The 27,986-nt window shown below is 47.9% G+C and overlaps 1 protein-coding gene and 1 pseudogene across 2 annotated transcripts; one reads left to right on the forward strand and one right to left on the reverse strand.

Annotated features, from left to right (window-relative positions):
* Positions 1 to 4,710: 4,710 nt before the first annotated feature.
* Positions 4,711 to 8,897, forward strand: LOC120642254 (annotated as a pseudogene). Its single transcript, XR_005662547.1, has 5 exons — positions 4,711 to 5,475; positions 6,135 to 6,427; positions 6,641 to 7,297; positions 7,399 to 8,213; positions 8,562 to 8,897. The product of XR_005662547.1 is annotated as a cryptochrome-1-like (transcript).
* A 417-nt stretch (positions 8,898 to 9,314) lies between these two features.
* On the reverse strand, positions 9,315 to 14,996 carry LOC120642252 (ubiquitin carboxyl-terminal hydrolase 4-like). The gene is made up of 6 exons (XM_039918714.1): positions 14,501 to 14,996; positions 12,506 to 12,622; positions 11,241 to 11,339; positions 10,726 to 10,908; positions 10,461 to 10,642; positions 9,315 to 10,176 (listed from the first exon to the last, which is right to left on the reverse strand). Exons 1-6 carry the CDS (start codon positions 14,621 to 14,623, stop codon positions 9,777 to 9,779), a joined length of 1,104 nt encoding a protein of 367 aa, XP_039774648.1. The 5' UTR covers positions 14,624 to 14,996; the 3' UTR covers positions 9,315 to 9,776.
* Positions 14,997 to 27,986: the final 12,990 nt, after the last annotated feature.

The raw sequence follows: 27,986 nt of genomic DNA on the forward strand, positions 1-27,986 counted from the left end.
CTTCCAACAATTTTTCCAAGTCCTCTTCCAATTCGGAGAGTGTTTTGGCTTTGATTGCGTCGAATTCGGGCTTCATTGTTGATGTTCGAAAATCCGATTTCTTCGAGTTGATCGATGAATTCGTCGAATTCTCGTTGTTTTGCAGCTTCTGAAACTTCTGGAGGATCTCGATCGATTGAGCAGCCTTCGAAGCCGCCTGATCCGTCGGCGATGAAGATCCAAGAGCCGACGCGAAGGGAAGTGTCTTTTTCAAGCACAGGATTGTCATCAAGAGAGGCCATCGAATTCTTTTTGACGATCGTTGGCGAGAGGCCCCACGGTGGGCGCCAGCTGTCGGTGTTTTACCGTCGAGTTCTCCGAGGGGTATCCCGAGGAGAGTGGTTATGAGTAGGAACTCGCCGAGATCAGAACGCGATGGTGTAAGGAACACAAGGATTTAGACAGATTTGGGCCGCCGGAGCGTAATACCCTACGGCCTGTGTTGTGGTTTGTATTCCCTCTGGTATCATTCGATGTTTTGGAGGGGTCCCTGCTCGCCCTTATATGATCTGGGGGAGAAGTGGTAACATGGAAGTCCTAGTCGAGTTCTGTTAGGATTCTAGTCCGAGAGGTTCGGCTAGTTTCGAAGACCGCCGACTAGTTCTACTCCTATTCGGGTAGATATAAAAGAGGTAGGGCGTAACCATGTACTACTCCCTACTCTAGAATATTCCGTCCTGGTGAACAGTCCTGCTGCCCCAGGTCTGACAGGCGGCCCAACCACCCGACGGGACGGGGCGCCTTTACTCGCCAACCACTCCACGGCATGGGGCGGGAGTCAGATGGTGTCAGGCGGCGTCAACTGGCGTAGGCCACCATGCCACACAGCGGACGTGACCGGCGTCTCCTCAACCTGCGCCCGCTAATGTACCGCTATTCCCGGCGCGGGGCAGGTCTGTGGCGCCCAGTGCGGACTTGCCTGACACCACCCACCACTATGCCACCTACCCTTGTACTTTTCTCCCCTGCAGGACCCTTGGCGGGCATGGACGACGACCCTCGGACACAGTGTGGCCTTTGACAGGAGCAAGACCGGTGTCTTCAACACCCTCGACGCCTCACCTCATCCGACGCAAGGCACTGCGCACTCAGCAGTCATCGCCACGCCGTCGACTGGAGCCACAGAGCAAGGACACGCTCGGCGCCATGCCCCACAGTGCTCGATGGCTGGGACCGCCCACTGGTCTTTCCCCGATTCGGGGGGAGAAGTAGACGACCTCACTGATCCCCCGTGCATGTAACCCTTCCCCCTTGAGCCTATAAAAGGGGGAGGGAAGAACACAAGTCAAGGACACACGAACAGCTACACATTCACCTCTTCTGATATTGGCACTTGCCTCAGTCAAACACTAGCACACCCAGGGACTTGGGAGCTTCTCTCCCTCTCCTGCATAGGCTTGTACCCCCTACTACGAGCACCCCGGTGCAAGATAATATAGTACCCATCTCCTTCCTGGACGTACGGCCTCATCGGCCGGAACCAGGATAACCTCGGAGTCGTTGTGTTTCTTCTTGCATCAATCATCTAGAGAAAGGGACACGCAGCATTATTACTAATTGGTGCTGGACTGCGAGGTCCGGACACCGACAGGCCCTACGAATCTTAAACAGTAAAAAGATCAATAGCAAAAATTTTTTTGAAAAATGTACATAATTGGGAGAGGGGAGGGTCCAGATGATTAAGCTAATCATCTTTAAGGCCCATCCACCGCCATCATCCCCACCCCAGGCCAGCGCAAGCGCGAGAGGCGGTTGGCACGAGCTGGAGGAGAGGAGGACGAAAAAGATCATGCGCGAATCTTAAATATTGAAAGATCGATAGCAAAGAAAATTTCCAGAAGATGTATAAGATTGGCGGGGTGAGAGGGACAGTGCGCAGCGCGAGTCAAGAGAAAACAAGGCTTGCGCATTTCGGCCTGGCAACTGGATTATCGATAGTTTCGGCCCGTGATCTCCGATCAAGGACGGAACTGAAGGCCCAACGCAGGAATATGGGGGTGGCAAGTGGCAACGCGTGGGCCCGTCAGCTAGGTGTAGATGAGGACCACGTCCACATCCCGCGCGCGAGTGGCGACCGGCGTCTCTGCCAGCGACGGCGACGGCGACCGCATCAGCAATCGGAGCCAGCCAGCCAGGGCCCGGAGGACGGGCCGTCGCCGCGCGCGCAAGCAAATATCCGGGCCGGCCGACCGGCCTGGCCGGGGCGGGGCGCGGCTAGGAAGGAGGCTTGGCTAGCTAGTGCTCGCACGGACGGACCACGCGGCTAACCGCCGGCCCGACCGCATCGCCTCTCGCCGTCGTGGAAATAGCGCGGCGCCGATGGCGTCGCCGTCGCCCGCGAGCGACTTTATGCGCCCACCCACGCAAAAGCACAACGGGGAGGCCCCCGGGGCGGCAACAGCGACGCCCGAATGGGAATGGCATCCGCGCCCGCCCGGCCCCCACCCGATCCCATACCCGCCGCTCCAGCGCACGGCGCGGCGCGGCCGGCAGGGCCGATGGGAACGCGCACCCTGCTGGCTCTCGCTCGCTCTGTCTGTGGTGGTGACCGTTCGAGCAACGAAGGCTCCGGCGCGGCGCTGCTCGCCGGTGCTCGATCTCCCTGTTCCGGAGCTGGCGCGGGATCGGATCGATCGGCAGCGACGGTCAGTAGTGATCGACCGGGCGCCTTAGCTTTTTCCGGGCATGAGGTGACAGCGCCGCGCTGCATCGTCCGACGAGATGTGCGGTGATCATCATGTGACCGGCGCGGCGCTGCTCGCCGGTGCTCGATCTCCCTGTTCCGGAGCTGGCGCGGGATCGGATCGATCGGCAGCGGCGGTCAGTAGTGATCGACCGGGCGCCTTAGCTTTTTCCGGGCATGAGGTGACAGCGCCGCGCTGCATCGTCCGACGAGATGTGCGGTGATCATCATGTGACAGGGACACAGGGTAGATAGGTTCTCTTATCATCTACAGGGAATATATGTATATATATATATATATATATTCGTCACTAGGATCTGTGGATGCAAAAGCAGCATGCCATACGTCCCAAAGCCTTCTTTTCCACCCCTAGACCCATCGGCTCGTCTTTTCAGTTGTAGGTCAAGCGCAAGTGCGCAACACACCCTCGGAAAAAAGACTCACGGAGGAGGGAGATGCTTGGCATATATAAGTACTCTCTCTGTTCTAGAATATAGCTATTTTATATTTTTTTTCAAGTCAAATCTTCTAAAGATTGACAATATTAAAATAATATTAATAATTTAAAACAAGACCAACTATCATAACATATGACCTTTCCTATTTAAAATTAATATTTTTGAAGATGTCATATTGGTTAAAGATGAAAATATTTGAGTTTGTCCAAATCTAAAAGTTGCTATATTTTGGGATGGAGGTAGTATATAACCTGTCCACACGACCATATGCTACGACCAAGTCTTTTGGGTAACTTGATTATTGCTAAACATCAAGCAAAGTGATTTGACCTCCTGATTGTGACGGACTAGTACAACAAACAACTTGTTTTTTTTTCGAAACCCAGTATAGAGTACAGATATAGATGTTCACACACAGAATACACGTATGAAACTCTACTTTTATGGACACCTTCTAAATATTGGACCCACGTATCACGAGATTTTACAATACATTACTTATTTCGTAACAAGCAACAATTTAAGAGTAAATTGTACCGTCGGTCCTCAAACTTGACTCGTACTGTCATCTAGGTCCCTAAACTTTTAAAACATATTCATCTCCGCAAACTTACTAATTGTGTCACGTAAAATACAAATTGCCATTTTAAAGTTATAAAGCGGGAGTATTTGTGCTGACGTGGAGCTTACATGTGGCCCCAAATTTTATTTTTAATTTTTTACTCAGCCTTATATTTTCGCAACTTTATGTCTAAATATTTTTCCAATGTTTCCTTCAAAGTTTATTCTTTTTTACTTTCGGATTATTTTACAAATTTCGGCATATGAGTTTTATGTTTCTACAAAAATTTTATACGGATCTTTTGTATTTGAACATAATTGTACAAGTAAATTTGTTATGATTTTTTCTATATGTTTTGTATCTAATTTTGTGTTTGACCAAATTATATAACTTTTGATCTAGCTTAAACAACTATGATTTGAACCGCATGTGATATGATTAGCAAGTTAAAGGGTTTGAATATGCATTTTGAAAGTTTGGAGATATAGATGTCACCCCGAGTCAAGTTTAAAGTCCAACGGTTTATTTTACTCATAACTTAAAATGAGAAGTGGTACCTCATATGACCACATGATGTCGTTCGGAGGATTAGTCTGCCGCTAGAAGATGCGGCCACTAAAGTAGTACAATTAAAAGTTTCGAACCAACCATGCAGTCTTTTTGAATAAAGTTTAACTTTGTGTCGGATAAGATGATGGAAATCTCTGGATGTACCTAAGAAGAAAATGGCAAAGGTTTGGGTGCATTACTTTGGACACAATAGATAGAAAGTTAGACACATCATTTTTTATACACGCTTCTAATTTCTTGATCCAAAGTTTAGGGGGATACCTTTTGCTTTGAGATTTTAGCCCTTGCCTTTTATGTCACTGTATTCTTTTTGTTACAGAAATACAAACGTACTAAACTCACATACGCATGCTCGGCAGCTCAATTTCTTTCTCCCCTTTTTTGTCATAATATACAGTTGCGATACAAATGGAGGGAATATTATATGGAGGAAGAGGGTGAGGACCAGGAAGATAAATGGACAAGAGAAAAGTTAGATCAAATCCAGCCAACCAATCCCGATATCCACAGCCTCTTTCTCCATTGGACCAGAACTGTCCCAACCAAAACCAGAAGCACCAACTGCAAGAGCACCAACACCGAACAAAAACATAATCAAATTGCGAGCCCAGAAATACAAGGAAAAATATTACTCCTGCTACTCGTGCGGCGCACTCCTCCACTGTTCTTGGGAATCTTGGGAGGAAGAAAGTAGAGTCTCTGAGCTCCCTGCCAGTTCGTGGCGCGAGTGGCCTCATGGTTTCTTGACGTCATCTGCTCTTGATCCAAGAACTCGGGGGTTTCTTGGACCGGTGGTTCTTGGATTGGCCGGCCATGTCGGTCTCGTCCCCGTCCATGTGCGGCGGCGGGGAGACCGGGAGGATCGTGGTGTGGTTCCGGAGGGACCTCAGGGTGGAGGACAACCCGGCGCTAGCGGCGGCGGCGCGCGCCGGAGGGGAGGTGGTGCCGGCGTACGTGTGGTCGCCGGAGGAGGACGGCCCTTACCATCCGGGGCGCGTGTCCCGGTGGTGGATCAGCCAGAGCCTGCAGCATCTGGACGCCTCGCTCCGCCGGCTAGGGGCAGGAAAGCTCGTCACGCGGAGGTCTGCCGACGCCGTCGTCGCTCTGCTCCAGCTGGTCCGCGACACCGGCGCCACGCACGTCTACTTCAATCATCTCTATGGTTTGTTTCTCCCTGTGGCATATGTCTGTCCTAGCTCAGTTTTTTCAAGGAAAAATAGTTATTTTCATAGTGTTATTAGTCGACAGTCGTATCCAGGATTTGCCCTTCTTGGTATGTTCATGCTTCAAGATCAACTCTGGAACTTGGCTATAGTAGATGAAACAAAGCATCTTTATATCCTATTCTTTATTTCAGTATTTATCTGATTTGCCACATGTTGAGCGGATCTAAAAGGTCATTCTAACTGTATATTATTAATTTAGTGCTTGATATAGTAGAAGTATTGATGTATCTTATTAGCATACCACCAGAATCCACATGTCAACTTCTTCACAATTTAGCAACTCTGAACCATGGTCTCGAGTACTCGAGTCTTGAATCATGCCATACATGTCAACTGAGCTTACTCACTGTTATTAATATAAATTTTATCTATCAAGTAAATTCCCAGCATTTCGCCATCTCCCTCCTTAATTCCCAAAAGTTCTTTGCATCCCCAACTAACCATCCCAATGAGGTAATAGCTATATGTCCAATTCCTGATATAGTAGTACTATGGTTTTCACTCCATTCATTGCTTGTTCTTGAACCATGGAATCTTGCTTTAAACCTTTGAGACCACCACATCTAGCTCCATAACCGTGTCACCATCTTTTCAGACCCTATCTCGCTGGTCAGGGACCACCGGCTGAAGGAGATGCTGACGGCTGAGGGCATTGTCGTGCGATCTTTCAATGCGGATCTGCTTTATGAGCCATGGGAAGTTGTTGATGATGAAGGGCAGCCATTCACCATGTTTGCCCCATTCTGGAACAGGTGCCTCAGCATGTCGTACGATCCCCCCGCGCCGCTTCTGCCCCCGAAGAAGATCAATTCAGGTGCTCGGAGAATTATGAATTCAAATTTCCTAGCTTCTACCCGTTTTCAGAATAATTTACGAATCACAGAAGTTGTTATGGAATTCCGATGCATCATGCTTTGCTTTGTATATTTTGCAACAAGAATGCACACAATCTCAATTAAAATACTGCATTATCTGTGTTTGTCTTCTGGGAACAATGTACCGTAACTGATCCTTGTAAAATTACTAATAGTTATTTAGTGCTACTTAAGCATAGTATCATAAGCGTTCTGCTACAAGTTGACATTGGAATAAGTTCTTCAGTTGATTGGCTGAAACGCTCTTCTGGCCCGAGCATGGACACCAGGATGGCAGAACGCAGACAAGGCGCTAACGGCCTTCCTCAACGGTCCTCTGGCTGACTATTCAGTGAACCGCAAGAAGGCTGATAGCGCAAGCACATCCCTACTTTCACCGCACCTCCATTTTGGTGAGCTTAGCGTGCGCAAGGTCTTCCACCTAGTTCGTATGAAACAGCTTGTGTGGAGCAACGAGGGCAACCACGCTGCTGAGGAGAGCTGCACACTGTTCCTGAGTTCCATTGGCCTGCGGGAGTACTCCCGCTATCTGAGCTTCAACCATCCAAGCAGCCATGAGAGGCCCCTCTTGGCACACCTCAGGTTCTTCCCCTGGGTGGTCAATGAGTGCTACTTCAAGATTTGGAGGCAGGGAAGGACTGGATACCCGCTTGTGGATGCTGGCATGAGGGAACTGTGGGCGACAGGGTGGTTGCATGACCGGATACGTGTGGTGGTGTCAAGCTTCTTTGTCAAGGTCCTTCAACTTCCATGGCGATGGGGTATGAAGTACTTCTGGGACACTTTACTGGATGCAGATCTTGAGAGCGATGCACTGGGCTGGCAGTACATCACTGGCTCTCTCCCTGATGGTCGAGAGCTTGACCGCATTGACAACCCTCAGGTGCGTGCAACTTTTAAGTTCTGATAAATCAGGCTATTTTAGTGATAATTTTGTACTGAATACTGATGCACTGTCATGTCACTCCAATGCTTCTGTTCCAGTTTGAAGGCTACAAGTTTGACCCGCATGGGGAGTATGTTCGACGGTGGATTCCGGAGCTTGCAAGGCTGCCGACAGAATGGATACATCACCCATGGGATGCACCTGTTTCCGTGCTACAAGCTGCAGGAATTGAGTTGGGCTCCAACTATCCTCTCCCCGTAGTTGAGCTAGACGCAGCCAAAGCCAGGCTGCAAGAAGCCCTGTCAGAAATGTGGCAGCTGGAGGCCGCATCAAGGGCCACAATGAACAATGGAGTGGAGGAAGGCCTCGGCGACTCCTCGGAGGTTCCGCCGATTGAGTTTCCTCAAGAATTACAGATGGAAGTCGATCGGCCGCCAGCCCAGGCAACGGCCAATGTGCCGATAACTGCTCGGAGGCGTGAGGATCAGATGGTGCCTACCATGACGTCTTCACTGAACAGAGCTGAAACAGAGGTTTCTGCCGACCTGGGGAATAGTGAGGACACTAGAGCACAGGTTCCGTTTCATTCACATTTCGAACCTCGAGTTGAGAGGGAAGATGCAATCCAAAATGCAGAAGGCCCTGCTCCTAGAATCAATGGAGTTCACCAGCACAACATCTTTCAGCAACCTCAGCATCGTAGGCGAGAAGCTGTTGCGCCATCCGTGTCGGAGGCTTCGAGTAGCTGGACCGGGAGAGAAGGCGCTGTAGTCCCAGTTTGGTCACCTCCTGCAGCATCAGGCCATTCAGAAACTTTTGCTGCTGATGAAGCTGACGTTTCTAGTAGGAGTTATTTGGATAGGCATCCCCAGTCGCACCGGTTGATGAACTGGAGTCAGCTATCCCAGTCACTGTGAGTTCGGATGCACCGTAACCCATTGTTCTCAGTAAGTTGCATTGTTGTTGCACTCACATTGCAAATTGCATGCTTCATGATAATATGCATGATTAGTACAAAAGAGGATGTTTTGTGCTCCATGCAGCAAAAAGCTCGAATATTGTAAATAATTTGGAGATATGATCAAAGTGAATCTCATATTTAGTGTAAAACAAAAGGCCACTCTAATATAAGAAAAAGTGACTACTGCATTGGTAGTAACCTAGTAGGTATAGTATTATACAAAATTTGAAGTCCTGGGAAGTGGAAAAGGCTACTCTAAATTTGAAATGCTATCTAACATTTGATGTGTTGTGACTGCAGGACAACAGGCTGGGAAGTGGAAAATTCCGTGCAGCCAAATTTAATCGGTTAGGGTTTTCTAAAGATGGGATTCATATGTAAATTTTCCAGTCTGTTGCTCATCTATAGTCTGGTGGGCATGCAAACCAGGCTGCTCGTTCCTGTATGTGATAATAGTCGTGTAAATCTAATCCGCTAGAACTTGTGTGATCGACATAGGGTGCTTAAAAAAAGTCACTATTATTGATCAGACAATGAATGTTTTCTGTAATTTTGACCCTTTTTTGGAGGTGTGCTATGCATGTAAATGTACATTCCCTTGTGTCTGTTGACCATTAGCGATCTTTGGTTACTATCTCCGATCCGTTTCTCGTTTCTTTCTTCTCCTTTTTTTTTGAGCTGATTATCAGTCTCATTCTGTCACTGTTTGGGCGGAGGAATCATGATTTGAGTAACCTGCTTGCGTTGGGAATTTGGGGGCAAATGTTCTTTCAAATTAGATGTGAACCATGAACACGTTAGGAGCTCTGTTACGAGACAGCATCTACACATCATGGATACGATGAGATCTCGATCTGTTTGTTTGGTTCCGGAAGTAGGACCGCTGCCAGGCTAGAACTTGCAGCAGAGAATGGAGCCGACTAAAAGGCCCCATAAACGCAGAGGCCGTAGGGGGCCCAGTAGAGGACGAATGGAAATTACAAATTAACAGATTTGATGCACGAGAGCAGCATTTCCCCCCTCTGAAGAGCATTGTTGGTGTGAAGCGGTACATACAACTAGATGTAAAATGATTCCAGATGTAACATGTAAAACAAGATGCTAATGCCCACACCAGGTTTAACTGACCAAAGCTAACAAACCCAAACATGTAACATGGTTCCAGAACCCGAAGTCATCACAACTGGGAAGTGGCATCCTAGCTTCTGAACTAGAATTAATGTACAGTGTGCCCAATAGCAATGTTCCATTCTTTAACAAAAAGATGTTAGCCCTGAGAGGAAACTGGTCAGGCGCACTTAACAATTTACACCTTATTGCATCCCTGGGAGCAAGATTCTATTATCCCCTGTACACTGGAACCACCCAAAATCTGGCGTCCTCATGTCATACAACCTCTTCGATTGGTGATTTTCCATGGAGGTAATGAAATAGTAGCTGTGTAGGTACAAGAGTGAACTTGCATGCTCCAAAGAGAAAGGTTGAAAAGGAACAGGGAAGGCCAAGAAAAGCAATCTAACTCTTCCCACCAAGGCCCTCGTAAAACAAGATGTACCCATGGTCTGTGTTGCCTGAGTATTCATGTGAGGAACCGAAGAACGTTTGCAGGGTCTGCTCCTCAACCATCTCCACGTTTTCGTCATCAAAGAACAACCAGTGGTTGTGGCTTTTGACGAGGCTCACATAATGCCCATGGTTGGGACCACTTCCGACATGGACCACGACAGCGAAGAGGGAGTACTCGGTGTCTACGTCATCAGATGTATTACTGAGCTTCAGCTCCATGGGGAATACTACCCGGTATGAAAGCTTCTTATACCGGCCAAGTTGCTCAATGTACTTGAAACGCTTTAGGTGGATCACCAATATGTGGGGAGCCTTCTTGATCTTCATTCTCTTCTGTGCTTCTTGCAAACTGGAATGGGACCAAATATTGGAGTTCAGCAGCAACAAAGAACTTAAATCAAGATGATGGTCCCTTCCGTAAGGTAGCTACAACTTGTAATTTTGTCAAAATCTACACCATAGATTGGGTTCTCACAAAGGTATGAGAAGCCAAGGTCACTTGAGGGTCAGGGCTTTACACAATTACGTTGTAGCAAAGATATACCAAAACGAGGTGTTCACCAATTAGAATGACAATGGCCAGTAAAACTGATAAATGAAAAAGACAACCTAAGGGAAATTTGGTGGAGTTACCTGCAGCATTTGTCACAGAAGAATTTGTCTTCTGCATTTAGAGTCTCTGTAGAGCAGAAGTTTTTCAGGCAGCTTGTGATAGAACTATTTTGTTCAATGTCAACACTGAGATCAAGAAATGTTTCATCTCTTGCAGTTACTGTTTCGCATCTTAAGCATCTTGTCTCGTTCGTCAGTATGCCCTGCAAAGTTTGTGTCCATTTAAATGACGGAAAATTGAATCTAGAAGATAAAACACAAGGTATTTTTTAATGATTTCAGTCACCTGAAAATTCTTATGGACCAGGGTAACTGGTGGCTCCTTTTTAACTCCATTGGCTAAATGTTGAACTGGACCATTTGGAGCTTTTTCAGGAGATGATTGGGGGGAGTCCTTTGCAGCACTAGACTCCTTTTCCAGAATATCAACAAGTTCATTCAATAGGAAATTTAAGAACTCATGTGCGTCCTACAGAACAACCATGAAAACATATATTAGTCAAGAGAAGTGACTGCTTTGGAGCCATCGTAATTCGTAAAGACTAATAATTCCTGAAATGACTACTTTTGAAGCTATTACAATAATCCAACATTACGCAATAGCAGATAAATACGAGCATGTGAGAAGACATGCAGTACTATAAACTACAATAATGAGACTGCAATTGCTCATATCCATTACTTACTGCTAAAGTAAATATTGCTAGAGAGTTTGTTTTATATTGTGTCAATCCAACACGATGAGGCTACCATAACACAGCAGATCACATGAAATACAGTGCCATAAGATGTGCAAGTTACCTGGTGCATGTAGCTACGAAACAACTCATTCTGTTTCTTCACTCTCTGAACAAAACGTTTTGGAGCAATAACACCAGTTTTTTTCTTTGCTTGGCTTATCTACATGATACAATGAGCACCCATTAATTCATTACTCATGGCAATATCTTGCAAAAGTTTCACATAACATAAAAAACACTATGCAGTAACACCAACAACACATGGAAGGGTGAAATAATTTATTAACAGATACGTGTCATGTCAGAAGGGCGGGCCTGGTGCAGCGGTAGAGCCTACCGTCTGTAACCGGAAGGTCCCGGGTTCGAGCCCCAGTCTCTGCACATTTGTGTGGGTAAGGCTTGGGACTTAAAGACAACCCTTCCCCAGACCCCGCACAGTGCGGGAAGCCTACGGCACTGGGTACACCCTTTTTTTTATACGTGTCATGTCAAAGTTCTTTATTTTATTACTTTACTTGACAACAGATCATAGTATATGCCAATTTACAGTACAGCACCCATTACCAAGGTGTCCACGAAACAAGTGCAAAGCAAAGGCATCACAATAAATAACTTGGTAGCCACTACCACAAAGCCCACATTAAGTACGCCTTAATGTGAGACTCATTATCCAAGCATGTAACTAGCACATGCATGATGCATACATGAGAGTAAATTCAAAACACAGCATATGTAGCTATAGCAAAATCACAACAGGGGAAATCCAAATAAAGATGATTTAAGAGAATGTGTTTTTTCAGTTTCATCAGTACCATCGCACTTCAATTATGAAGCAAAAGTAAATCCCCAACAGGCCAACACTTAAATTCATTAAAAGCAGCATATGACACATGGAATCCCAAATGGGGCCCCTATTGACAGTGCTATACAAAGAAAACATACACATACAGCTACTGCATTTGCTAGCACTTCAACTAAGGAAAAGAGCAATTAATTGGAGATTTTGTTACTTCTAATATGTCACCACAAAAATAGACATATCCCCAAAACAAATTTTTTTAATATGGCTCAAAACATATGTAGAATATGAGAAAAAGGCACTACACATAACCATCAGGTCACTTCAAAACATGAAACTCAGATAAGGTACTACAGGTTACAGTCATCTTATAGAATATGGAATCATCATTTCAGCCTCCAGTGAAATTGTTACCCAAGAAAGGACAAAGTCTACCAAGGAACTACACCACTCTATGCTCATTTTCCTAAATATTTCTCAAACCAGCTACATCATTTCTTAAAAAATTAGTCCTACCTACACTTTACCTGCATAAAAAGGTCAGCCAAACAAGTCAAAAGATTTTCCTCTGCGTCTCCTGGATTTTTGTTATTTGCATAATATTCCAGTAACTGCTCCCTGAATGGAATGCAAAAATAAAGTGCCTGAAACAAAAGTATCATTGTCAGCTTCATGTAGTTATGCACTTGACAGACATAATACAATGTTAACTACAATATTTTGCACAGGGTACATAATAATCTGAAGATAATAATTTGCAATACACATTAAACCAGCATCACTAATATCTGTTTTTCCGAGACATTTTGAAAATTGACATCCAATTCATGAGCCTTTCAAGATTTGACACTCATATCACAATGACATGCGGGTCAGGGTGTCAAATCCGAAAGGCTCACGAATTGGATGTCAAATATCAAAATCTCTCATTTTTTCGCTGAACAATAATATGAGGGCCATTTCTAATGTGTTCTAGAAAGCAATGGTGGAGCAGCAGAATTTGAAAAGGTGGCGACAGCACATCAGTGGACAACAGGATTGGCTTTCTTAAGACTTCAGAGACAGCAAATAATGATAGCCGGTACCGATGCCTTAATCTCCTGTACATACCTCCCACAAGACCCTTACCCCCTACCACCGCCACTAGCGGATCAGGCCATCGCTGACAAAGATGTCTCTCCTGCCACCACCACAGCCAGATCAAGCGCAGCCCAAACCTCGAAGCATGAAACAGCAGCTGCAGCCTGTCATTCACGATGTGCTGGACTCATCGCCAATCCCCTTGGCAAAACACAGATTCATGAATCGTTGTGGGGCTGCGGCGGCAGGGAGTAGCAGCTGTGAAAAAGATGTGGTGCTACCAGAGGAAGGACACAGCAGCGACCATGGTGGCAAGGCCTGTAGAGTCAGATCCAGGAGGACAAGAGTGGCCAAAGAGGAGGAAGCCAACTTGAGAGGGATGGATTCCAGGGACTGGTGCTGATGTGGTGACGGAGGAAGGACATGGCCAGATTGCCTCACTCCCCTGGCCTACCCACCACAAAAGGAAAAAGGCGGCGGTGACAAGAGATGACAGAGTGGTAGAGGGTGAAAAAAACGAAGAAGTTTCTAGTGGGACAGTAGTAATTCGGGTACGGCAAGTGGTATGTTTGCAAAATGGTTAGCGGAAGTGGGTATATAAGCAATTTGCCCATTCATAAAAGGAATGCCTGTTTTTAAGGACGCTGAAACTGCAAAATTCTCAATTAAATGACTTAACTACTTAAGCAGCTGCCATGTTCCCTAAATAGGTAATTCAAGTCTTTTCTGGTATGACAACCTTGTACTAGTCGTACAAGTATATCTAGTCCCTAGGCAAGTGGATCACAGTAAGTCGGAAGTCATTCATTAAAACTTGGTGGTTTCCGACTCAAAATACAAGTAGTATGAGTAGCCGAGTAGGCATTATACCATAACTCATAGCCGAGTAGGCATTATACCATAACTCATTGGCCAGTAGTCTTGCACAAGGACATTGAATCGCCGACAAACAAATGAGGGTAAGATAAACACCTCTAGTCCAATATTTTGGTTACATGCCACAACCAGATTAAATGTTGTAAGATAACACAGAGCACATCCCTGCCATCACGTACACATAGGATTCCAACCATCCAAACATATCAACACATGTTACATTACACTAGCACAACTCGAATGTACTGAGCAATTACTACACAGATAATTTCTATCAAACTGTCAAAGGATTTTAACCATATCAGCAGGCATGTCACATTCGATAGCACATCTCAATCCAGTGGACAAGCGTAAGGCCAACAAAATTACTAGCATCAGTCACGGCTATCAAAACTTACCGCCTAAACAAATCAAGGAAGGCGCGAAACCCGGCCGTTTGCCCGTTTCGGGATAAACAAACAGGTCACCACACCGCGCAGCAAGCTACCGCAGCTACCAGTATCAGAACTAGCATAACCAAGCAGCAAATCTACTAGCTACTGGTGTCGGCGGGAGTGTATGCAGACCTGGAGGACACTGTTGCAGTAGCAGGTGTTGCCGAAGTTCTCGAGGCCGAAGTAGCGCTCGCCTTCCGGGAACTGGTCGCCGAGGGCCTTCTCCAGCTTGGAGCCGCTGGCTCCCATGACCATCCACCGGTCCAACCACCCGGAGGCGGCGCCGGCGAGGTACCGGAACCCTGACCCGAGCCCTGAGCGGCTCCTCTCGGCCGCCGACGAGGCCTCCACCGTGGGCGATCGCACCGGATTTGCCGTCCTAGGGTTTGGTGGCTCCCCGCGCGCGCGCGCGGCGGAGGGAGACGGGGAGAGGAAGTAGTACGCGGTGGTAGGCGGATGCGAAACCCTAGGGGTTTCGATCCGGGTGGGCAAGCGCGGCGAAGATGAGGAGGAAAGAATTTGCGCTGCTGCTGCTGCTGCTCCTTCCGTTGGGGATTTCTCGCCTTTTTCTGGGGGTGATGAAACGGCGACTCGCTTGATTCAGATCGGCCTAGCCGCGGTGGTTCCTGCTGTTTGTGTTCGTGGGCAAGCATTTCACTGGACCTGTGGGCCCCGAGCCTATCTGTATTTCTTTACACCTCTTTCTACCGCAGATCTGAGTGGTTGTGGGCTTGTGGCTGGTATTGGAATTCTCGTCAATAGTCGTACCAAGGTGCCCACTAAAATGCAGCTTTTTTAAGCTATGTTTGTTTGCCTATAAAATTAAAATTATCCTTCTAGCTGAAAATTCAAAAAACAATCTTACAAGGAAACAAACACTCCAGCTTATTCACCAGATTATATAATCTACACCTCTAGATTATAATTATCTATAAGCTTCTGAAAACATGCTTGTTTTAAATTATTGTAATCTGATCTCAAATAACCTATATTGCCAAACAGCTCATAAATTATTTCTCTCAAATTTATAGTAATTCAGATTATATAATTCATCACCTATAAGTTAGATATAATCTTGCTTGTAAACAAACAGGGCCTAAATACAGAGCACTAGATAGTCACGTTTCTTTTATCCTTTTCCGGGTAGCTAGGCAGGACAAGTCTGCCTGTTTATGAGAGCAATTTCTCCTACTAACCTGCTATTCCTTTAACAATTTTATCTACCTGGAGATCCTCACTGTTAAACTTCTAGTAATGCAAAGGAATATCAACATATAATTGGAGAAAACTTTTAAAGGGCGTCCAAGAACACCAACTAGATCACCTAAATGTTGGTCGTCTAAATTCAGAGGTGTGTTTTAACTTTTTTATTATAAGATGAGCCTCATGGCTCACATCATTTCAAAATAAAGACTGGATAACTTCCATATTGCCAGATTTTTTTTCTAAATCCTTATCTATCAGGATAATAGCGTCACAGGCTCATCACGCCCCAAGGAATAAGATTAGTGCCAAGTCCTTTAATTAAATTCCGGTTTGGCAAACTTTTTTAGCATCCTAGCGAGCACATCTACTATCAAATTAAATAAAATGGAGAGGGGATCTCCCTGCCTAAAAATCCTTTTCATATTTCAAAAAAATTACCATCCATCTATCCCCTTAGTCCCTTTTTATCAGGTACATACATACAAGGTTTTTTTCCCGACCGAACCGGTCCGGAAACCGCGGTTACCGGTGTAATCGGTCCGGACCGGTTCCGGTACCGGCAGATTTGAAACCGCCCAAATTCAAAACTTCAAATTTGAATTAAAAAATGAAAAATTCCTAAAAATAATTCAAGTTGCGACGAATCTAATGGTGTCAAATTTTTTCAAATATTTATTCATTTAGTATACTTTGTGGACATTTGAAGTTAAACCCAAAAAAAAGAAAAAATGGGCCGGCCCATTAAGGCCCACTTTGGCCCGATGCGCCGGCGACCCTTTTGAAGCCCCCCGAACCCTGTCCGCCCCCCAGAACCTCACTCCCCTCCCACTCCCGACCGCCCCGCCACCACCACGCCCGCGACCGGCGCTCACCGCCGGCCAGCCGCCCGGAGCCCGCGGCTAGCCGGGCCCGTAGCTCCGGTTAGCCGGGTGGGCAGCTGAAGCGCCCCGACCCCAAAGATCGAGGCTAAACCATGTATTAATAACCGAAGCAAGTCTCCGGTACAATACATGTTACATCAAGTGGAGTCCAAAGTCATACAGAGCTTTATTCAACCCGTACACGAGGAGTAAAGTGACAACACAAGGCTACCGCAAATAACCACAGGATAACGAGTAGCATAACGACATGCAAGACTAGCTCTTTGTCTATCACGGATCCACTCGATCAGCTTGGGTGCGGACATGATCTACTCGTAATCTTCAGTCACAAAGTCAGGATCCTCTGAAAAAAAATGATCAACAAGGGTTGAGTACGAAAGTACTCAGCAAGTCCCACCTCACCCTTACGGGGAGGGAGTTACAGATTAATATGCGAAGGTCCATTAATCAACTAGAATAAATAACAAATGTAGTATTAAAGGTAACCCAAACAGTCATCCATCTCAGGGGCTAGGTAGCTCATCTAGTTGAGATGTCCACACCGTAACCTGTCCAAACCGAGGGCACAGACCATTCGAATGGATTGTACACTCTGCAGAGGTTGTATGCTTTACCCACACGCACTTCACCGTCTAGAGACGGCTCCGTCATAGCCGACACCCAGCCGTGGCTCAACCCCGACTAGTCGCCCACAAATCCCCGGGGTCTTGACCAATCCAGGTATCGCCCCAAAATATATCCACCCCGGACGACTATCAGGTTAGCCAGTGGGATTAGACTAAGGTTTGCCCATACAAACTCATGTGGTCGTACTGAAAGTAGGTTAGGTGAGATGGCACCACAACACACGGTCCTTAAGGTTCATCAGGGCAGCCACAACCATAACCAACCAAACCCGAGATGTCACCACGACAGAGCTCGGTCGCATGTCTACCACCACGGTAGCGCATGCACCAACACATCCCATACTGCCCTGATCTCATTACCAATCCAGTTTCATCATTTAACAAGATCTGATAACATGCAGGTCTGTCAGTAAATCAACATGCAACATGGCTTCATTCAGTGGTTTCTCTCATTCTCTCAGTGTTTCATCTCATGCCATCCCTATGTCTATCAAGTTTTATTTAACCTCACTTAGGATCAATCATGGTCAACGTAAAGGATCGATGAGACTTGCCTTCGCTTACGTACGCGTCGGCAACGTTGGCTTCCTTGTCTCCCGGTTCCTCCGGATTCTCCTCCGGAATCGGTTCTATTTCGACGTCACGTGTAAACAAACATACATACAAGGCAACATTCATCAATACAATACACAAATATAGTTGTATTAAACAGAGTTTGATTTTAGATGAATTTAGGAAAAAGAATCGGATTAAACGGAGTTACTATGTGGGAGTAATTGATTTTACAAGTTTGATGATTAAATTAATTACGAAAATAATTAGCAATCGGTGGCTGATTGGGTCACGTGGGCTGCTGGCGTTTTGGGCATGTTTAGGCTTCCTGCAAGCGTGGTGTGGGCTTGGAATTGGTATTTGTTGGGTCTTAACGTGAGAGAGCTTGGGCCTTATTCTTTAATCGCAGGAGGTGGCCTCTGTTTGGAACACAATACAAGGAGGTCGGGGCAGAGAGCTCGTGCCTCTCCCTGGCACCTGGGCTGCTGGTTTGGGCTTTGCGTTTAGTGGGCTGGTATCTAATAGGCTTAATAGTCTAAACAAAACTGGGTGGGAGAGAGGGTCACGGGAACGAACAGGGACTTCGTCCCCGTTTTCCCAGTGCCGCCATGGCAGCATGCCCGAGCTCTCTGAGCTCCACGGGTACGGCGCTACCGGCCTCCATTCTCGAAGCCAAGGGTATGGTGAGAGAGAGGAGGGCAAGGGGGTTCAATCTTGGGGCTTCCCGATGGGGGTTACTGTTGAAAAAGGAGGGGACCACAGGCGGCCATGGTTGGCGGCCGGCGAGCTCGTGGAGGGCTATGTACAGGAAGGGATAGGGAGGGTCGCAGCTTGGGAGAGGTGGAGGAAGGTATGGGGATGCTCACCGTCGAAGCAATCAAGCTGTGGTGGCCGAACACCGGAGATCGACGAGGGGTGTTGTCCTCTGTTCAGAAGCAGGGGATGAGGAGGCGGGGATGAGGAGGCGGGGAAGGAGATGGGCGGCGTGGCTGGACGGTTTGGCGAGCTTGATGAGGGCGAGGAAGGCATGTTGGGGCGCCTTTTATAGGCGAGGCGAGACGGTGGAGGAGGGGGGCACGGCACGGCTGCGAGCTCTGCAGCTCGTTAATGGCAGTGGGGCACCGCATGTGCGGCCAGCCCTGCTCAACGGCGAGCACGAGCGCCGAGGCGGGCAAGGGGGCACGGCTGCGCAGGCAGGGATGGGACGGGGCAGGGCCAGCGGCCGCAAGCGGGGAAGGCGACGTCCGGGGGTGGTGCGGCGAGTGGCTGGTTCGCTGTTCCTGGTGTCAAGCTGGCTCACGAGCAGTGAGGCTCGGATGGCGAGGCGGCGACGCTGTGCTTGACGGCGGGCGGCGCGGCGAGCACAGGCGATGGGATGGGTCGGGCAGCGGCGAGCAGCGCGGCGAGCATCCGGGGTGCGCGTGCCCGCGTGATGCGCGTGGGTGCACAGCGGGGTGGGCTGTGCGTGAGCAGGGAGAAGGAGGAAGGAAAGTGAGGGAGAGAGAGGGAAGTAAAATGGGAAAAGGAAAAGAAAAAGAAGAAATGGAGAAAAAGAAAAAGAAAAAGGGGAAAGGGAGAGAGACACGGCGGGAATCGCGGCGGCGACCGCGGTCGGTCGAGCACGCGCGCCGGTCGGGCGTGATGCGCGGGACGAGGACGAACAGGGAGACGGAACAGCGATGAATTCGGATGTCGGGACCGATTTGTCGAGAGATCGGGAGATCGGGCAGGGAACGATTTTGAGTGTACTGAGCTCAACGATTGAAAAGAGATTTTGTAATTATTTGGCGCGTGTTTTGATTTGGTAAATTTTCGGGATGTTACAAACCTACCCCACTTAGGTTGAATCTCGTCCCCGAGATTCAGCTAAACTACTAAAGAGACTAGGAAATTCGGCTCGGAGTGCGTCTTCTCTTTCCCAAGTTGCTTCTGCTTCCGAATGTCTACTCCACTGAACTCGACAAATTCTAACTGATGAGTTGTGGGTTCTTCTCGTCACAGTGTCCAAAATTTTCACTGGCACCTCTTGATATCTGAGATCATCTTGTAGGTCGATTGTCTCTGGGGCCACTTGTTCTTCCGGTACTCGCAGACACTTCCTGAGTTGGGACACATGGAATACATCGTGCACATCTGACATCTCTGCTGGCAACTGAAGCTTATAGGCTACCGCTCCCACTTTCTTGATAATTGGGAAAGGTCTAATGTAACGTGGAGCCAACTTTCCTCGTACCTGGAATCTGCGTGTGCCGCGAATTGGGGAAACTTTAAGATACACATAGTCTCCAACTTCGAAGCTGAGAGTACGTCTTCTTTTATCGGCATAACTTTTCTGGCGGGATTGAGCTGCCTTTAGATTCTCTCTGATTTCTGCTATCTTGTCTTCTGCTTCTTTAATAAAATATGGGCCCTCAATAATGCGGTCACCGACTTCGGTCCACATGAGAGGTGTGCGACACTTCCTCCCGTAGAGGGCTTCAAACGGCGACATCTTTAAGCTTGACTGGAAGCTGTTGTTGTAAGAGAACTCTGCATATGGCAAACTATCTTCCCAATTTTTGCCATAAGTAAGAACACAGGCTCTTAGTATGTCGTCAAGGATCTGATTAACTCTTTCGGTCTGGCCATCAGTCTGAGGATGATAGGCTGAACTGATGTCCAACTTTGTACCAAGTGCTTCATGTAACCTGCTCCAGAATCTCGAAGTGAACTGGGTGCCTCTATCTGACACAATCCTCTTAGGTACTCCATGCAACTTCACAATACGCTCAATATATAATTTGGCTAATCTATCACCTCCATAAGTGGTACGCACTGGGATGAAGTGTGCCAATTTAGTGAGTCGGTCAACAATCACCCAAACTGAGTCATGACCGCTCTGGGTTTTTGGTAGACCGGTGATAAAATCCATACTAACTTCATCCCACTTCCATACTGGGATCGACAATGGCTGGAGTAATCCACTGGGCTTCTGATGCTCTGCCTTGACCCTTTTGCACACATCACAATGAGCGACGAATCGAGCGATATCCCCCTTCATACCATTCCACCAATACTTTCCTTAAGGTCCAGGTACATTTTCGTAGTGCCAGGGTGAATGGAATAGGCCGAGTTATGGGCTTCATCCAAGATGGTCCTGCGGAAATGACCTTGCTTAGGCACACATAATTTCTTCTTGAACCACAAGACTCCATCTTTATCTATTCTGAAATCTGGGGCTTTGCCTTCACTGTTGCGACCTTTAATCCATACTAATCTTCTATCCTCCATCTGAGCTTCCTTGATCTGGTCGTCCAGGACGGGATGAACACTAAAGTTGTAGTTGTAAGAGCGGCGTACAACCCTTAGGTTCAACCTTCTCATTTCTTCACTCAGCTCTGGGGCTTGCGTAACTAAGTGATGGCAATACGCTTTACGACTGAGCGCATCAGCCACCACATTAGCTTTTCCAGGGTGGTAGTGAATTTCCAAATCATAGTCTTTGATCAACTCCAACCATCTTCTCTATCTAAGGTTGAGATCTGACCGGGTGAAAATGTACTTCAGGCTCTTGTGATCCGTGTAGATTTCACACTTATTCCCAATCAGATAATGTCTCCAAATCTTGAGGGCATGCACCACTGCAGCTAACTCTAAGTTATGGGTGGGGTAGTTCTGCTCATGTGTTCTCAACTGTCTTGAGGCATAAGCTACAACTCTTCCTTCTTGCATAAGCACACAACCCAGTCCTTGTCGGGATGCATCGCAATAAACGACAAAGCTCTTCTGATTATCTGGCAAGACTAGCACTGGGGCAGAAGTTAGTCGCCTCTTCAACTCATAAAAACTTCTCTCGCAAGCTTCAGACCAGACAAACTTCGTGTCCTTTCGGAGCAACTCGGTCAGAGGCCGGGCTATCTTAGAGAAACCTTCGATAAATCTCCGGTAATATCCGGCTAATCCCAAGAAACTCCTGATTTCCGAGGCTGAGGTTGGTTGCTTCCATTCTGATACTGCCTTGACCTTTTTCGGGTCCACTTCAACACCTTCAGCTGTTAAGACATGGCCCAGAAAACTGACTCTCTGCAACCAGAATTCACACTTACTAAACTTGGCATACAACTGGTGTTTTCTGAGCTTTCCCAGCACAATTCTGAGATGTTGTCCATGCTCCTCAGCACTCTTAGAGTAGACCAGTATGTCATCTATGAATACCACGACAAACCGATCTAACTCTTCCATAAACACTTTATTCATGAGGGTCATGCTAATCCCAAGAAACTCCTTTTCCGAGGCTGAGGTTGGTGCTTCCATTCACACTTACTAAACTTGGCATACAACTGGTGTTTTCTGAGCTTTCCAGCACAATTCTGAGATGTTGTCCATGCTCCTCAGCACTCTTAGAGTAGACCAGTATGTCATCTATGAATACCACGACAAACCGATCTAACTCTTCCATAAACACTTTATTCATGAGGGTCATGAAAAAGGCAGGGGCATTAGTCAGACCAAAAGGCATCACTGTGAACTCATACTGGCCATAACGGGTCCTGAAAGCTGTGCTTAGAGATGTCTCTTGTCGCACTCTGAGCTGATGATAACCTGACCTCAGATCTATCTTGGAGAAGAACTTAGCTCCCTTCAGTTGATTAAATAGGTCATCAATCCGAGGCAGAGGGTACTTGTTCTTGATGGTGACTACATTCAGATCACGATAGTCCACACAAAGTCTCATGCTTCCATCTTTTTTCTTCACAAAGAGCACTGGGGCTCCCCACGGAGAAGCAGCAGGTCTAATAAATCCCTTTTGTTGAAGCTCCTCAAGCTGCTTCTTCAACTCGGCAAGCTCTGGGGCTGCTAACCGATAGGCATTCTTTGCTATAGGCTTGGTTCCAGGGACTAAGTCAATAGTGAACTCTACATCTCTTTCTGGAGGCATACCGGGTAATTCATCTGGAAACACATCTGCGAACTCCCGAACTACTGTCACATTTTCTGGGGATTCTGCCTGGATGTGGTTCACCATAGAGTCTGACATGCTAGGCTGGATTAAGCATGTGATTGTAATCCCTTGGTGGTTGGTGACTGTCACTGCTCTCTCAGCACAGGCTATGTTTCCGCGGTGCTTGGTGAGCCACAGTCCATACCGAGTATGACATCTATCCCTTTGAAAGTAAGGACTACTAGGTTGGCAAGGAATACTACCCCATTTAGGTTTATAGGGATATCTATGACACCTAAGTGGCAAGGTATATGACCTCCAGGCGAACGGGTCATTAGCGGCCTCTTAAGGGCTATAGTAGGTATATCATACTTTTCCACAAAGTGGGAGGATATAAAGGAATGCGATACTCCAGAGTCAAAAAGCACTCAGGCTAGAGCTGATTGGACCAGAAACTCACCGAAAATCACTCCTGGTGCATCCTCTGCTTCTTCAGCATACACATGATTCACCTTTGCCTTGCCGAAGGACTGCTGCTGGCTCCTAGCGGGTGCTGCACGGTTGGCTTCAGTCGGCTGCTTTGGTCCTTGAACAGAGTTGGAGAAAATAGAAGGGGCGGGCTGACTGAGATATGGACAGTTGGCTTTGTAGTGTCCGGCTTCACGGCAGTGGAAACATGTCTTCACATTGGTTACTTGACTTCCGCCAGACTGTTGGGTGCGGAAGGTACTCTGGGTCTTCACAACTGGAGCTGACTGAGCTGGCTTCTGGAAAGAACCGGGGTGCGCCTTGAATGAGAAGGCACCCTGGCTCCTCTGACCTGAGTGAGCCGGATACTGAGTCCTCTGGAACTTCTCCAACTGCTGGGGCTTTTTGCTTTCAAACCGACGTTTGCGCTCACTGAGTTCTACCTTCCTGTTTCTCTCGGTGGTGATAGCCCTGTTGACCATGACATTGAAGACACTATGGGTGGTGATTTCAACCAAGGTCCTGATTTCAGGGTTAACCCCACCCAGAAAAGCTTCTTGCTTCTTCTCGTCATCATTGATATCCTCTGGTGCATAACGAGACAACTCTGAGAACTTATGAAGATACTCCGTCACAGTCATCCCACCTTGACGAAGCTTTCTGAACTCATCCTTCTTGAGCTTCATAATACTGCTGGGAATGTGATGTTCTCTGAAGATCTTGATGAAGTCAGCCCATACCATCTCGTTAGCATTTTCGTTTATTTCCCTATAACTCTGCCACCAAGCAAGGGCTGGTCCCCTTAACTGTTGTACTGCGAGCAAAACCTTGTCTCTATCATCTGCATGGACTACTTCAAGCTTCATTTCAATCTCTCGCAGCCAATCATCTGCCTCAATTGGGTTGTCAGACCCTCCAAACTTGGGTGGCTGTGGGCGGTTGAAATCTGCAATTCTACTGCCATTGCCATTATGATGCATCGCAGGTCTATTGTTGCCAAGATTGCCTTGAGCTTGAGCAGTGAGAGTGGTTACAAGAACTTGAAGGAGTTGGTTCTGCTGTTGCAATATGGCTGCCAGATCAATGGGTGCTGGGGCACGGGGAGGCGGCGGCGGTAGGTGTCCATTTTCTGGTGCTTCTAGGGCTACATTTAGAGGGGCTTGATGTCTCGGGTTGACTTCGTCACCGTCTTCCTGAGCATGGAGTCCCTGGACTCGGCTCGAACGACGAGACATCTACGGTCAAGGAGGGCAAGATTAGGTGACTCCCCTAGTATATTGCTGGGGTAGATTTGTATAAATATAAAATATTTTGTACTGCACAATGCACGCAAGCAAATCATTCAAGTCTCACGCAAGCATTCATTCAAACAAGCAGGGATACATGACACGACGGATTACAATAATGCGGCTCGACTTTTAAGGGTCGGCCGGAACAACTTGACTACTGGTCCCTATGACACGGTCTTCGGGGTCACTGTTTCCGGGATCTCGGGGAGACGCGGGAGGTGTGGGTGGCACCGATTCACCAATCCTCCTGCATGGTTGGGACAAGGGATACAGTGGAATTCCCTCTAGGATTGGTGGCTCCGCGGCAGTCCTGGGATGGCGTTCCTTGCACTTGGCATGGTTCACTAGGTAGACACCCCTAAGGAGCTGACTGTGGCGATCTACCTGCTCCCTAAGGTTCTCTTCGGCCACTGCAAGGCGGCTTTCAGCTTCGGCTGCTCGGGCTTCTGCCTGGGCTACGGCCAGTTTAGCCCTACGCCAATGGGACTCCACTCCCTCAGCACGTTGGATTAAATCTCTCACACGCTGATGCAGTTGGTCGCACAAATCATCGAGGCTAAGCAAATAGCCAGACATAGCGACAACTGCGGGGCTTTCCAGGTTGCGGATCCTCGCCGCCCAAGCAGGACGGTTACGATCCAGCGGGGGAAAGTACTTCATGGGGGTGGAACCCAAGTGCCATTCAAACATCTGGCACAGGTACCGCAGCGCCTTGCGAGCTGCAAGTTGAATGGTGTCAGGCATACGGGCTCCAGTGGCGGTGACGCTCCAGGGTTGCATCTCTAAGTACTTATCACTGGCGCCAATATGGATGGTGACCTCAAAGCTTTCGGTGTCATGATCCATGAACTCGCGACCCACGTACTCCGGACGTTCCGGAATACCTAGTCGCACCGTGGCAGCATAAAGCACTCTGGGAAATCCATCTTCGTTGATGCAGTAGGTGGTGGTCCAGTCATCAGCCATATGATTTTCAAGGGTAGGGTTAGCATAACAACGATAAAATTTAAGGAGTAATATATTTTCAAGGATTGACCATCCTAGGGCTCCTACGGTCATCGTTTACTACCGGTTTGCGTCATACAGCCAAGCATGGCTTTGATACCACCTGAAGCGCCCCGACCCCAAAGATCGAGGCTAAACCATGTATTAATAACCGAAGCAAGTCTCCGGTACAATACATGTTACATCAAGTGGAGTCCAAAGTCATACAGAGCTTTATTCAACCTGTACACGAGGAGTAAAGTGACAACACAAGGCTACCACAAATAACCACAGGATAACGAGTAGCATAACGACATGCAAGACTAGCTCTTCATCCATCACGGATCCACTCGATTAGCTTGGGTGTGGACATGATCTACTCGTAATCTTCAGGCACAAAGTCAGGATCCTCTGAAAAAAAATGATCAACAAGGGTTGAGTACGAAAGTACTCGGCAAGTCCCACCTCACCCTTACGGGGAGGGAGTTACAGATTAATATGTGAAGGTCCATTAATCAACTAGAATAAATAACAAATATAGTATTAAAGGTAACCCAAACAGTCATCCATCTCAGGGGCTAGGTAGCTCATCTAGTTGAGATGTCCACACCGTAACCTGTCCAAACCGAGGACACGGACCATTCGAATGGATTGTACACTCTGCAGAGGTTGTACGCTTTACCCACACGCACTTCACCATCTAGAGATGGCTCCGTCATAGCCGACACCCAGCCGTGGCTCAACCCCCGACTAGTCGCCCACAAATCCCCGGGGTCTTGACCAATCCAGGTATCGCCCCAAAATATATCCACCCCGAACGACTATCAGGTTAGCCAGTGGGATTAGACTAAGGTTTGCCCATACAAACTCATGTGGTCGTACTGAAAGTAGGTTAGGTGAGATGGCACCACAACACACGGTCCTTAAGGTTCATCAGGGCAGCCACAACCATAACCAACCAAACCCGAGATGTCACCACGACAGAGCTCGGTCGCATGTCTACCACCACGGTAGCGCATGCACCAACACATCCCATACTGCCCTGATCTCATTACCAATCCAGTTTCATCATTTAACAAGATCTGATAACATGCAGGTCTGTCAGTAAATCAACATGCAACATGGCTTCATTCAGTGGTTTCTCTCATTCTCTCAGTGTTTCATCTCATGCCATCCCTATGTCTATCAAGTTTTATTTAACCTCACTTAGGATCAATCATGGTCAACGTAAAGGATCGATGAGACTTGCCTTCGCTTACGTACGCGTCGGCAACGTTGGCTTCCTTGTCTCCCGGTTCCTCCGGATTCTCCTCCGGAATCGGTTCTATTTCGACGTCACGTGTAAACAAACATACATACAAGGCAACATTCATCAATACAATACACAAATATAGTTGTATTAAACAGAGTTTGATTTTAGATGAATTTAGGAAAAAGAATCGGATTAAACGGAGTTACTATGTGGGAGTAATTGATTTTACAAGTTTGATGATTAAATTAATTACGAAAATAATTAGCAATCGTTGGCTGATTGGGTCACGTGGGCTGCTGGCGTTTTGGGCATGTTTAGGCTTCCTGCAAGCGTGGTGTGGGCTTGGAATTGGTATTTGTTGGGTCTTAACGTGAGAGAGCTTGGGCCTTATTCTTTAATCGCAGGAGGCGGCCTCTGTTTGGAACACAATACAAGGAGGTCGGGGCAGAGAGCTCGTGCCTCTCCCTGGCACCTGGGCTGCTGGTTTGGGCTTTGTGTTTATTGGGCTGGTATCTAATAGGCTTGATAGTCTAAACAAAACAGGGTGGGAGAGAGGGTCACGGGAACGAACAGGACTTCATCCCTGTTTTCCCAGTGCCGCCATGGTAGCATGCCCGAGCTCTCTGAGCTCCACGGGTACGGCGCTACCGGCCTCCATTCTCGAAGCCAAGGGTATGGTGAGAGAAAGGAGGGCAAGGGGGTTCAATCTTGGGGCTTCCCGATGGGGGTTACTACTGAAAAAGGAGGGGACCACAGGCGGCCATGGTTGGCGGCCGGCGAGCTCGTGGAGGGCTATGTACAGGCTGCGAGCTCTGTAGCTCGTTAATGTCAGTGGGGCACCGCATGTGCGGCCAGCCCTGCTCGCCGGCGAGCGCGAGCGCTGAGGCGGGCAAGGGGGCACGGCTGTGCAGGCAGGGATGGGACGGGGCAGGGCCAGCGGCCGCAAGCGGGGAAGGCGACGTCCAGGGGCGGTGCGGCGCGTGGCTGGTTCGCTGTTCCTGGTGTCAAGCTGGCTCACGAGCAGTGCGGCTGGGACGGCGAGGCGGCGACGCTGTGCTTGACGGCGGGCGGCGCGGCGAGCACAGGCGATGGGATGGGTCGGGCAGCGGCGAGCAGCGCGGCGAGCATCCGGGGTGCGCGTGCCCGCGTGATGCGCGTGGGTGCACAGCGTGGTGGATTTTGCGTGAGCAGGAAGAAGGAGGAAGGAAAGTGAGGGAGAGAGAGGGAAGTAAAATGGGAAAAGGAAAAGAAAAAGAAGAAATAGAGAAAAAGAAAAAGAAAAAGAAAAAGGGGAGAGAGAGAGACACGGCGGGAATCGCGGCGGCGACCGCGGTCGGTCGAGCACACGCGCCGGTCGGGCATGATGCGCGGGACGAGGATGAACAGGGAGACGGAACAACGATGAATTCGGATGTCGGGACCGATTTGTCGAGAGATTG

Source organism: Panicum virgatum, chromosome 7K (assembly GCF_016808335.1).
Source record: "Panicum virgatum strain AP13 chromosome 7K, P.virgatum_v5, whole genome shotgun sequence".
Taxonomy (NCBI): domain Eukaryota; kingdom Viridiplantae; phylum Streptophyta; class Magnoliopsida; order Poales; family Poaceae; genus Panicum; species Panicum virgatum.